This window comes from Salarias fasciatus, chromosome 6 (genome assembly GCF_902148845.1).
Source record: "Salarias fasciatus chromosome 6, fSalaFa1.1, whole genome shotgun sequence".
In the NCBI taxonomy this organism is placed as follows: Eukaryota; Metazoa; Chordata; class Actinopteri; order Blenniiformes; family Blenniidae; genus Salarias; species Salarias fasciatus.
Genome location: NC_043750.1, coordinates 15,498,195 through 15,511,880, shown reverse-complemented (window position 1 = coordinate 15,511,880; position 13,686 = coordinate 15,498,195). Strand labels below are relative to the sequence as shown.

The window sequence follows — 13,686 nt, the reverse complement described above, 5'->3', positions numbered from 1 at the left end:
CTACAACTCGCCCCAAAACTACTGTAGGACGCAGAAAAAAAAAGAGAGAGAGAGAAGAAAACTGTGCCAATAAGAGGGAGAGAGAGAGAGAAGAGAGGGAGAGAGAGGAGGGAGGGGAGGGAGAGAGAGGAGAGAAAGAGAGAGGGGAAGAACAGAGGGAGACACTGGGAAAAAGTTTTTGTTCTTTTTTTTTTTTCCTCCCTCCATCGCCCCCTGTTTAACGGGGTAACATGGACCAGAGGCCCAGGAGTCCTGCACTGCGGCTGGGGAGAGCAGGTAGGACCGCACCGCCTCAACCAGAGTCAAAACACTTTGCTGCTGTTGCTTGTTTGTTATGGATGCCAAATTTAAAAAAAAAAAAAGTTAAGACATTTAAGTTTTTCCATCATTACGATGCAAGTTCATTTTAAAGTTTTGTTAAACTTTTCAAACTTTTTTGTCGTAGTCCGAGTTCTGTAGAGTTTCTTGAAATGGAGTCTTTCGGAAAAGGAGAAAAAAACAAAAGTTTCAGCTTCTTCAAGAAAGTTCACAACTTTTATTTGCAATATTTTTATCACAACTTTAGACTTTTTGAGAAGTGAAACAATATTTATAATTAAACTTGTACTTTGGGCAAATTGTTCTTGTTTAATTCACTTTAGATTTAGTTAAACTAAATGAAAAAAATGTTGAAAGTATTGTATGCATGGTAGAGAATTAATGGTGGTTGAACTTGCTGGATTTGGTTGTGCTTCATTATTGCCCAGGTAGCTTGGATTTGTTCATGTCAAAGCAAATAACATATTTAATTATGTTTTAATTTGTGCTTCTTTACATATTAAATGCTTTAAAAACGCATATAGGCAGTTGTATGCGTAAGAATCAAGAAAAGCTCGTTTTAAAATTTCATAATGTTTCTGTGTGTGGACCAGGATTGACTGCTTGATTCAGTTTTTGCCGGAAGTGTGTGAATATGCCTGAGCTCGGCTCGTCTTGTTGTGTCTCCATTACTTTATTCAACAGGTTAATCTCTTACAGGCCTATTCATAAACCAGGGGTCGGTACAGCAATGGATCAGGCCATCGACCTTGTTATGGCACCCAATGGATATCACATCATTTCATATTGCTGCCCGCTGGGCCTGCATTGATAAAACGTCGTTTGTCATTAAGCAATGCGCGGCAGGTGATCAGGCTCTTTGAACAGGCAATGACTGTGCTTCATGCAGCTTTTCCCCCAGAAAAGCGAAATTATGCTTCACTGGTGCCGTCATTGCCTGTTGCTGAGTAAATCTTAATACATGCTTTCACTAGATGTTTAAAGTAGAAGTTATAAATTTCAAAGGGAGACTGACTATATTTAGAGCTGTTTTGCCTTTAAGTTGCCACAAAATCGTGCAAGCTGTCTTCATAACCATACTAATAGTAAAAAAAAATTTGCTGGCGTTTGGCATTTTATGGAAATTTGTCAAAATGCTGGCATGGTCTGTAAGACAAATAATGCCCTCTTGCAGTCTTTTGTGTGGTGGCGCTAACCTTCTGACAAACTGTGAAAGCAGTGTGGGTTTGTGGCAATTGGATAAAACCTTTTAACCACTGAGGAAATCAGAGTTTAAAGGAGGCCCTCCCTGATGGTGTGTAAAGTCTTTGGGGCCCAGGGCCTATACCTACAGCCTCTCCATTTCCTCTTACTTTAAAATACGTGCCCTGGGTACAAAGGAGACTCGCAGAGAATGAGCGTGGATCTAATCAGAGCGCCTCTCTTCCCGCCTGCAGGTTGGCGGTGCGTAAAAGTGCGTAGATCGGTTCTTTCCAATAAGCAGGAGTCCTTCATTCAGCCGCTGTGGGACAAAGATTCATTTTGAATCATTACTGAGTAAAACAATTAGACTTGCAGGTCATTTTCTGGCCTGGCAGAAATACTCAGTGATTCTTTTCTGCTCTTTTCCAAATAGCGTGACATCTCGTGCCTGGAGCAGGGTGGAGGCCTTGGGGCAAAATCAGACCATCCCGCGTGAATCTCCATTTAAGATGGAGCTTTGGTCCACATCATACCTTTTACTCTCAGCCAGGGCTCGTTGCATCCTCTATCCTGCACGCGAAACTGTAGCGCTCAAGCTTCAGCTGCTAAAACTGAAATTGATCACTAAACCATGCAAAGTTCAAGCCGATTCCTGCTTTGGTTCTGCGTCAGTGCGCAGCAAGGCCCAGTATGGAGAGAGAGAGAGAGAGAGAGAGAGAGGGAGAGAGAGGGAGAGAGAGGGAGAGATGAGAGAGAGAGAGAGAGAGAGAGAGGAGAGAGAGAGAGAGAGAGGAGGAGAGAGGAGAGAGAGAGAAGAGAGAGAGAGAGAGGAGAGAGAAGAGAGGAGGAGAGAGAGAGGACCTCAGAAAGCATAGCATGCTTTCGTTTTGTCCTGAAGCGCCCCATCGGCCTGATGTTCTGACCGGCACTGCCCTCCACCCCTGACAGCTGACAGGCCGGGGCTTTACCTGCCTTATCGAAGAGACAAATGATTAAAATAGGCCCATCTGATCGGGCTTGAGTCGGCTTCACCTGCTCCAGAGTTCACACACATAGTGGAGTTCCACCTCAGGAAGTCAGGACGGGTTCACTCTCCAGTCCATATATTTTATTTATTAGTTATGACTTTTATATTTTATAAGCAAATGAAAACTTAAGACGAGATACGGCAGCTTTCTCATTATGTTTACAGTCAGCGGGCGTGTAATAAACGAGCTGGTGGAGTTAACATGCGCTATTAATTTTTCATTGCTTTTTCGTTTCGAGGCTCGGGCGTAAAAAGCAAAACAGCCGAAGCCTTCATGGATGGAGGGAAAGGGAAGGGCGGAGGAAAGAGAGAGGAAACACTAGAACACAACACTGGCTTCAATTTGCCTCCAAATGATTATCACAACTCAACCACATTCTTACTAATGTTTAAAAAAGTCACAGACCCCCTTCTCTCCTCCTCCGCCGCCCTCCCATCTCCCCATTTTCAGCACTGGAGAGGTAATAATATGGTAATGGGTTGGATCCCCGGATTAAGTCGTCCTACCCTGATGGAAGTTTTCTCCAAATTTCCAACCCTAAAGCAACAACAATTTGTATACATGATTGATTGTGTTTGGATTTTTAATTGCTTATGTATTTAATTTGCAAATCGAGAGACGACAGCGACGACTGCAATTTATTTCTGTTGGAGAGAGAAGCACTGGTGTTTTATCTCATAATAAAACTCCGCAGAGAAACGGATATGAGGGCGCAAATAAAAGTACATAAAAATACGTACAATGTACATATATATATTATATAATTATATAATATATATATATATATATAATATATTATATATATATATATATTATGTACACATAATTTTTTCATTTTATTTCACGTGTATCCTGCCTCAATGCAGGCCTGAAGCTGAAGTTATGCAGTTCAAGTCTAAATCTAAATAATCACGCTTCCTATCTGCACTAGTCCAGTGTATTTCATTTTTTTCCATTTTTTTAAACCACTAGACAAAATAAGCCTGTTTGTTGTCTGTCAGGTGTTTTTATGAGGCCTTATAATTTATGGATACTCAGTACAGAGATGTGAAATATGAGGATTAGTGTGAATGTTGGAAAAGGGTTTACTGTCAGTGGATTAAAGAACAGAGACGTGGAATCAATAAAGATTCATGAAATCATATTTAGTGTTGAACATCAGGGGTGAGACAGCCGGTTGTTTCATGGAACCAGTATTAGATCCTCAGCGGTGTTTGGGGTGTAGATGTTTCTAGTGTTACACGTCCTGGTCAGCTAAAGTCCTCTCTAAATTACTCCGAATACTCTTAACTTAAAGTATTCACAAGGTGAAAGTCCTGTATCTTGTCGTGTGTGTACACTGGTCAAGTTGAACGCCCCCTCGTGGTTCACCTAGATGATTCATATGAGACGCCTTCCAGCAGGGAGCATTTCAGAAATAATCATTTAAGGTGTGTTAGGTTCACTGCTCTGATCTGAAGCTGGATGTGTGTACTTATCAGACTTTGTCTTTTAATACAACAGTGTGTGTGCTACGTGTTTGGCTGTGTTTGAATTTCAAGCAGGATTTTAGGACTAGGAGCATCTCAAAATCAGCCACTTCACCGCTCTGTGAGCACACAGAAAAAGTAAGTGAAGGAAATAAAGTAGTCATATAAATATGGAATTTGCAAGTCTAAAAATACCATAATATAATACACTGACCTTTTCAGTAACAGATGCATTGCCTAGAGGTACGTCAAGCACGCGCGTCTTCAGAGTATAAACCTGAAAAGTGGCCAGAGTTAAGTGAAGGCTATAGATGTGGTTTAGTTTGGTGTGCCATTGTAAATTCCAATTACATAGACTGCACTTAACGCAGTAATTTATGCCTAATTGGGCTGTAATATCGGTAGGAATGGTGTGATTAGCTCTAAATGAGGCCAATCCAGCGGTTACGTGTGAAGTATATGCACCGAGGAACTGAAATGATTAATGTCTACAAACAGGAAGAAGGGAAATAACACTTTTTAATTTGGCTCATGCTTTAGGCTATTTTGTGGTTAATATTACAGGGGCGAGGCTTTGATATGCCCTCTCAAATCAGGTGGGACGAACATGTATTGAATCCTCTCTCTCTCTCCCTCCCTCTCTCTCTCTCTCTCACTTTGGAGAGTAAACGCGGAGCTCGCCAATTGCATTTCATTAAAAACAACATCCGTTTGGATCCACAATCAATTAGGTAATGAGCATGTTTTCATGTGTTTCCTCCCAATCCTCCCCAAGCTAAAGATTTATAACATTGTGCTGAAGAAGGAGGGAGAGAGAGAGAGAGAGAGAGAGAGAGAGAGAGAGAAAGAGAGAGAGAGAGAGAGAGAGAGATTATGCAGGGCCAATTGTTTCCAACAGCTCTCACTTCTGTGGACCTCAAGAAAACTGAAATATTTAGAATCTGTCTGATTTATTGAAGCCAAATTACTTTATTGTTTTTTTTTTATTTTATTTTATGTCAACTGTTTGGTTTTATCACAGCAATAGCTCCATTTAATAGAAAAAAGGTGAACATTACTGTTTGACTTCTTGAGCTTTGCCTCATTTATAAGCCTTGCTGCAACTAAGCCTCGTTTTTAGTAATACTCAATTAATTAGCCATTTAATATTGACATGAATAAATTGAGCGCAAATGGGTATAAAGGCATTAGGTTTTTTACTTGGTTAATTGAAATTAAACATATGATCGTCCGCTCCCCGAGCCGCGCGTGGCTCCACGGCGCGCCCTCATTGGCGGACGGAGAATGAACGCGGGGCGTCATTGGCCCACGGGATTCGCTCCAGCCAATCGCCGGCCTCCTCCGCCCGGATCTACCTGGGGCCGGTGGTGACGCGGGGCTCGCGCTCTCGCCGCGATTGGCCGGCGTCCCGGTGACTGACGGGCAGCTGGCCGGCGCGTGGAGGTTAGGTTTGCAGGGGGTTGTGAGCGCGGGCGCTGTCCGCAAGAGAGCAGGTCCTGAAACGCGCCGTGCGCCACCGTGGAAGCTGCGCGCAGGCAGGCAGCTGTTCACCGTGCGGCGAGAGGAGCCCGTTCATGTGCGCATATCTCCCACAATCTTTAGGGGGTTTTTTTTCCCGACGTGACCGCGGAGAAAAGTACCTTTTTTGCATTTCGGACGGAGCTGGGGGTTTTTTTTCTGCTCCAAAGCGAAGAAATTCGCCTCCAAAGTCAAACAAATAGCAGGAGTCCTCAAGCTGCGTGTGTGCAGTGAGCCCTGGTCAACGCGGAGGGGGGAAGACAGCCTGACCAAGAGCCGCGTTGCCTTCAAGAAAACAAGAAAACTACTCTCTGAGTTGTTATTGCATATTCAAAAGCAAAGAGCGCTTTTATTTCATTTTTTTCCCTTCTTCTTATCTTGTGCAGTTTCTGTCTTTTTTTGGCACGGTTGGATATGGGACTTCAAGATGTGAGCACTCGTGCGCTCTCATTGGCGTTTTTGATGGGAGATAAAGTGTTCATGTGAAAACAGCAGCCGCGGACGATTTATAAGAAGACATGTGCAGAAAACAACTCCGTATAAAAACACGCCTGACAGTGGATGTGTAATCTTTTTTTTTTTCCTTCTTGTTTTTCACGTTGGGGGTATTTTAATTTTTTTTCCTCAGCAGACTGAGGAGAAAGTTCAGTCTCCATCGGTATAGACGCAGTTCAGAGGTCACGGCCAACAGACCGAGAAGGGCAGATAGGAGGGAAAATACTTTCTTTAAGCATTTATTTGATTTTTTGGTGTGAACTTTTTCATTTTCACGTCGTCAGACTGGTGCAATCTGGCGCAGACGGACAGCTGAAGGAATGAGCTCCAGCTCTGTTGTTTCCCTCCACTGGTTTTGGAGACACCAGGACAGACCGGCTGTTGTGTCCCGTCCCCATGAGGAGGGGGGCGTCTTTGATTCATTATTTGATGCCTTTTCTTTCTTCTTCATTCATCTCCAAATCAAAGAATTTCACCATTTTTACCAGTTCAAATGAAAGTACACCTGTAACTTTATCATTAATCATTTTTTAACCGAGCAAAAAAAAAAAAAAAAAAAGTTTTTTTGTTTTTTTCGGCTCAAAGGGAACTGTTAAGCTCTGGGTTTCCACTCACTGGAGGTCACGGTGCTTCGGTGCAGTGGTCCCATTGAAGCAGGGCGTCCAGTGGCATTTTTAAGACCCCCTAACAGCGAATACCGGGGCCCTCCAGTCCCGCTTCACCGATGGAGATTCACTGTAAGCACGACCCGTTTGCAGCAATGCACAGTAAGTCAATGCGCTTCTAATGCCCCCCTCTATCTGCATGATCGCCTCTGCCCTGAACTGAACCAACCCCCAGACCACAGAACGTGTGGTGTGTGTGTGTGTGTGTGTGTGTGTGTGTGTGTGTGTGTGTGTGTGTGTGTGTGTGTGTGTGTGTGTGCAACAATAACAGCAGCCTGTCATGCTGAACCGCTCACTGCGGGAGCAGTCTTTCACTCACTGAGAATAATATTTTTATTCTAAAAAAAATTGCATAAATACATCAAAATATGTATACTATAACAAATAATGAATTGATAATTTGAGATGAAGTCCTGAAACCAGTTCGCACTTTAATTTCTTAACATTGTAAATTATTCTAGCATCAATGAAGTCTCGAAATATTTTAAAGTAGTTTAACGCACGCGTTGCGTAAATTAAACGTCTTGATGATGGCGCAGTTTCTTTTCTAAGTAAGGTTCGATCGGGCGAATATTTGTTGAAAGTCTTTCGATTATATTTTCACTAAGAATATGCACCAAATGTATCACTTTAAAAATTATTTCCCAATATCTATTTCCTATTTTCGCGTTTGCATTTTTATTTTACGAGCTCATTTTTACGCATCTTCGTCCGCTTTAATTTTGCACCTGATGCGATGAAGTTGGACAGAAAACTGGAGTGATTTCTTTGGAAATGTGATGAAATTCAGGTTATGTGAGGCCTAAATTGGGTTGTATTTGTTGGTGCTTTCTGAGAAACGATGCGATGTGATTTACCATTTGTAGTCCATTTTCTGTGGTTGCTCTTCTTGATTTGAATGGAAGTGCAGTTGCAGGGGTCAAAGGGAGAGAGAGGGAGGAGAGAGACAGGAGATAGAGAGAGAGAGAGGTAGAGAGAGAGAGAGGGGGAGAGGGAGAGGGAGGGAGGGAGTAACAAAGCATGACTAAAAGCTGAACTTGAATGGTGTTTTTGCTCAGAAGCAGGTGAGACGGTGTACTTTACGCACGCAGGTGCAGCTGGGTTGGAATCTCAGGGGGCGCACAGTTTCTGTGCCACAGTATATATAGCGCGTTCAGTGCGTTGCGCAAGGACACTTCAGCAGTGCAGGCAGTAGCAGGATGGAATTGAGGAGATACCTTGGTCGCTCAGTCCTGTCGTAGCTCCAGTGCTTTATTTTTCCATTCCGCCTCATATAAAGTCCATAAAATGTTGTCACGGGTCTTTTTTTTAATTTAGCAACAAAACTACTGTATTAAATTTGAATCTATGTTGTGGTCGCCTCAAACAACTTTTACATTCAACTGAATGGAATATATTACGAAAAGCGCCACAATTGGCCCTGAATACTAAAGTCATGCAGTAAAAACTTCGCGATATAAAAAGCCTCGAGCACACGTTAAATGTTTATGAGAATTTAATCGACGTATTGACAGGCTGCATGATGGATGCGCATCATTTTCGCTCCCTTTAAAGTTGAATAAAGTGGTTTTTCAGCGTGTAATAGATTAGACATTATATATCTTCCTGCAGTTTAGTTCCGGGGAGAAGCCGTGCGATGTGACTGACAGAGGTTCCCACGGTGTGTTATCCTGCAGGATTAAAAAAAAAAAAGAAAAAAGAAAAAAAAGGAGGGTGTACACACACTTCCAAAAGCGAGAACGAATCAACGTGTTTCCTCTTCCCCGCCGCTTCACCAAAGCCAATGATCCGCGGCGCTGACGGTGCGAGCGGAGCTAAAGTTATATATGTCAGAGCCCGGAGACGCTTTAAAACGATTACACCTAAAAAATGTCAAAGGTGGAGAGAAAGAGAGGTCGGGATGAATCGACTGTGACGCGTGGAAATGTTGCAGGGAGACTTCTGAGATGTGGGCTGTGCGCCTCGGTTGTGTGTGGAGACCAGAGGAGCGCAGCGTAAAGTTCACAGCGCCACATGCGTGCGCCTGTATCTGCGTGCGTCAAAGTTCCATTAGCGTCGTTAAAGTTCGATACCAAACTGTTTATTTGACTAATTTACAGAGTTGCATGTCTTATGGTGCACTTTTGCGTGCATGCATCATTTTCAACCATTTTTATTTTCAGAAACAACACAATGCTTTAAGCAGTTTTTACAAGGTTATTTTTTGTTTTCATTGCGCACACAATTCGTTATATTCGTTTCTATGATTAAAGTGGTATTCTATCAACAAAAGGCTTTAGCGGGATATTTAAAAAAAATCTATATACCAGGTAATTGTGATGATAATGAGCTGGATTTCATAATCACGCATTGTAATGGTAATGGAGGTATGCTGAATATTAAGTGGACGAGGCCGTGGCCTACCTTGGTGACTCTTGGAGAGAGAGAGAGAGAAAAAAATCACATAAAATATACACCAAAGGGGAACGATTAAATACAAATCAATCACAAGTATTTTTCTAAAAGAAACTAATAATGAAACTACTGGCGGAGATCCTATAGGCCACTAAAACTCCAGAAAACGAGAACTGTAAATCAAAATTCACAGTCTATATGATTTTTACGACCTCTTGCCACCAGGATCTGTAAGCGGACCTGTTCTGACAATTAGTGGTATTGTTTAAAAACCCTCCCTGAGCTGCATTTCTTCTCCAAAATGACAAGAAAATCCGCAACACATGCCACAAAACGCCTGCTTGGCGCATCTCGCACATCTAGCCACTGTTTGCTGAAGGAAATGTGCTTCATCTGTATTCTTGCAGGCAACTTTCCAAACAGGTTTTCAGCCAAAAGTAATTCTAGTTCGTCTTTTTTTTATTTCGTTTCTTTTTTTTTCCAGATGGAGAGAAAAGTAAAGAGTGTACGTATATGAAAGAGGAAAGTGGTGGCGATTTGTTACGTTTTCCCTTTGCTTTATTTTTGAATCGTCAGGCCGTGACGAGACAGATGAGAGATGAGAGACTTAGAGAGGCTGGTGGAGGAAGGGAAAGACAGAAGTGGAGAGAGAGAGAGAGAGAGAGAGAGAGAGAGGAGAGAGAGAGAGAGAGAGAGAGAGAGAGAGAGAGAACAGAGGGAGACATTGAGAAATGTAAAGGGAAGAGAGAGACAGAGAGCCCTAATGGACCTTATTTTCTGGATGGGGGGAGCTCGAATATATTCTTCTTTATCTCTGTATTTTTTTTCTGCCGGAAACAGTGAATCAATCAAAGTTTTAAGGAGGTGCTGGGCTCTTAAGTCAGCTCCTCTAAAGAGGTAAATAAATAAAATACAAGAGGGATGCATAATGACCAGCGGTCCCTTGCTGTCTCTGTCCCACTCTGATTCAGCAGGATGAAATGAAGCTTCGCCCTATTGAGACATTCACACCCCTAAAAGTCCAGAATTTTTTTTGTGAGGGAAATTCTCTGCACCTTATTGGCAACTAAAGCTCTTGAGCTGGCCAGTGTTGACTGAATTTCTGGGAGCAAGTGGTTAATTTGTTCAGTCATTTGGGTGAAATGTTGGACCATAGTCTTTCAAACTGACCGAACTGAAAGAAAACATCAACTCTTTAGCAGAGCTTTAAAATAGGTCCTCACAGATTTCTGTTCTGGAGAAAAGGCACAGTTGCTACTAAAAATTCAGGAAAGACCAGAGGGTATTATTGCTCTCATTTACATTATTAAAATAAGGTCAAATTTAGTCTTTCCTAAGGCTGCACTGTTGCTCACCAATACCTCAACAAAGCATATAAGCTCCAAATGAGAGCTCCTATAACTTATTCATGGAATTATACTACTAACAGATAAACAATTGCCCTTATAGAAAGTGTACGTTTTTTTTTTTGCGTTTGTCCCTATCAGTATTTATGGGCTTTGAAAATAAATTTTAAAACACATAATCCCCATCACCTACCCCAAGAATGGTAAGAGTCTGGACGCTTAATGCCAACAGTAAATACACAGATAAGTGAATAAATAGTTATCTGGGGGTTTTTGTAGGTCACAAGTCATTCCTCTCCATCTCTTTACAAAGCAAGGCGTATTTCATGCCCTGGCCCAGATAGGAAGGGTGAAAGGAACCATTTCATTTACTCTTATCAGAGAGAGAGGGAGAGGGAGGGAGCGCCAGTCTTCTCTGCAGATACCTGTGGTGAGGAGGACGAACCACGGTAGGCTTCTATAAACGACCCCTGCAAAAATGGAGCTTTTATTCACTGAGAGGTTTCAGGAAATAATAATAAAGAGAGGAGAGGGAGGAATAATGCACAACTATACAAAGTATTCACAGACAGCAGGAGCAAGCATTCAAGACCTCAATCTGTGCATGTAGGTCAGGAGGGTCCGTCCTGCTTTGAGCAATGTCTGAAAATGGTGTGTGTGTGTGTGTGTGTGTGGTGTGTGTGTGTGGTGTGTGTGTGTGTGTGTGTGTCTTCTCTGCATACCTTAACTGGAACATTGCAGCAACGCTTCCTAGTCAAACAGGGAGGGAGAGTCAGTCACCTGAAATCAGAGGATTGTCCTTTAAAGTTAATAGTTGATCTTTTAAGAGGTGAAAACACTGAGCATGACCAGCTTTGTTGCAGCTGGGGACCAAAGTTTCATGTTTTCTTCCATCACTTTTCCTTCATAGTGCTATTTGCTTTTATAATGAGCGAACAAAATGTATTAAATCATGTTTTTGAAAAACTGGAGTCAGCAGTTGGACGTTGGACTGGTTTGCTGTGTCTCAAATGAAATAAGGACATTTTGCATGTATTATAAAGTCCTTTAGAAAAGACATAAATTGTGACTAAAACCTATCTGGTTTGTCACGATGCACTGTTTTAGAAAGAGAGAGTAATATTTCATTAGACACCCAGGAACATATCAAGCTTAACTCACATTACCTGAAGTATGCTGCATTCACAGCAACATATATAAATACCAGACATTTGAAATTTAACATTATTTTTCATAATCAGAGAACAGTATGATATCAGAATATACTGCCTCAGTGCAAAATGTTTTACGATGGACTTATAAACAGAGTGAGGACTGGAAAACTTGCATTACTTTGTATCCTTAAATTGAGAGAAGTCGATCCATGAAAAATTAGCTGAACTCGAAGCTGCAGCTGCTTAAAATTTTAGTATCTGAACTTCGCCAATCCTGCATCGGACATTTTCCCCACGTTTTGACTCAGCATCGTCTGAAATCAGCTCTGCAGCTCTGAAGGAATTCGTGCCCGGTTATTTTGACAGCCCGTAAAACAAAAACCAAGCTTTATGCATGGAATAATCTCCTTGTAGTGTAAACAATCAGCAGACGACATGTCTTAACACCCGTGTGTCGCCATTACGATGACAGACAGAAATCTGAGCATTCAAAATACATCTTCTTTAATTCAGTCAAACTGGTTTGATAGCAACTTGCTTTGACACAATGGACGCGACTGTATTGTCTTCAAAGTTCATATTGGTTGTAAGATTTCACACTACTTAGTGTGTGAGCCTTGGTGGAGTCCGGCCCACAGTGCATAAACAGGTATTACTCAGCCTTTATATTGCTGTCTCTACTAAAGAGTGATTGCTTCTTAAATTGTGCTGTCTGCAGCAGGCGTCTGCATAATGACTCTCCTTCTATCAGAGGAAAAAAAAAATGAAGTGGTGAAGAAACGTGTGGCCGTCCGTATGTGGAAGTATCTTTGTTTGATTCCGGAGAATGGCTCTTTCCCGTTTTCACATTTCTGTATATTCCCATCCAGCGGGTTGGCCTGTTTTTTATTTATACTGCTGAAAACTGCATGTGTCTACTTCTTTATTTTATGCTGATGGAGAGGAAATGGGTACAGGGGAACAGGTTCAGGGGACAGCTCGCTGTTTGAGGGGGTATCCCTGCTGGGGTTATGTGTTTAAAATCTATTACCCCCACAGCTAGGATTAGTGTGTGTGTGTGTGTGTGTGTGTGTGTGTGTGTGTGTGTGTGTGTGTTTCCCCTAAAGACGTAATCACTATGGTAATACAAAAACCAGTGGATTAAATGGTGGAGACATGCTAGTTGATTTATACTTCGCCTTTGGTTTAAAACATACAATACATGTGCAATATATTGGTAAATATATGGCCTGGAAGAGAGGAGGACTGTCGTCCGTGTAGTTAAAACTCATTTTCTCTCAGTGTTTGGGAACACGGTACTCTATTGCTGGATTTATCGGTTCGACCTGTCATCTTAAACCAAGATGTTCCAGGTTTCTGACCTGGTCTGCCGAAACCCTTCATCCCGGAGTTTACGCTTGTAAAAATGGTGTGTGTGAACATTTTCACTGTGATATGTTTCTGCTCAGGATATACTTTAATTCACTGAATACAGACTGAATGAATCAATCTGTTTAGCTGCCCTTTCCTTCAATCCACAGCATTTCCCTTTGTACTGCTGTATTGCTTGAACCTGTTGAAATTGGCGTTTTCCCTGAAGAATTAATACAGAAAAGAAAAGCATAACAATCCTTCCCATTCTGAAATTCACATGCAATTTATTCATGTAAAGATTTAGCTTGTCCTCTCCTCTGCTTTAGTGTACAGCAGCGTTGCTGTCTTTCATTTCCTCATATACTTTCTTTCTCTCATCCCTCAGGGGGAATATTAGTGGTATCTCTCACCGAGGGGGCCAAGGCGAGGCCTCGGTCAATAATTAATTGAAATCCCTTCATTTGCTCGAAATCTTTGCTCAGCCTGCCCCTGGTGAAATTGGCCAAAGTTTGCACTTTGAAGTAGTCTGGGTGGTAATATTATGCTGAGCAGGATAAATCAGTGGCAGGAGAGAAATCAGATGCTTTTGAGATAGTAAATTAACTTCAGTCAGAGGCCAACAGCTGTGGGATTATATCCCAGAAAGTGTGGGTGATGTTAAAAACCAAACTTTAAGACACCTCAGGAATTCTAAGTGGTGGAGAAGGATTCCTGGTGACTGAGAGTGTCCGAGTAGAGTATTACCAACTGTGGGTCCGCAGAAA

The 13,686-nt window shown here is 42.0% G+C and overlaps 1 protein-coding gene across 4 annotated transcripts in view; it reads left to right on the top strand.

Moving 5' to 3' along the window:
- Window positions 1–227: 227 nt before the first annotated feature.
- pax5 (paired box 5) overlaps window positions 228–13,686 on the top strand; it is a 52,980-nt gene continuing 39,521 nt past the window's right edge. For all 4 annotated transcript variants that reach the window (XM_030093063.1, XM_030093061.1, XM_030093062.1 and 1 more), the window contains exon 1: window positions 228–276. In XM_030093063.1, the coding sequence (XP_029948923.1) occupies window positions 231–276 (46 nt within the window). In that variant the 5' untranslated portion in view covers window positions 228–230. The remainder of the gene's footprint in view (window positions 277–13,686) is intronic.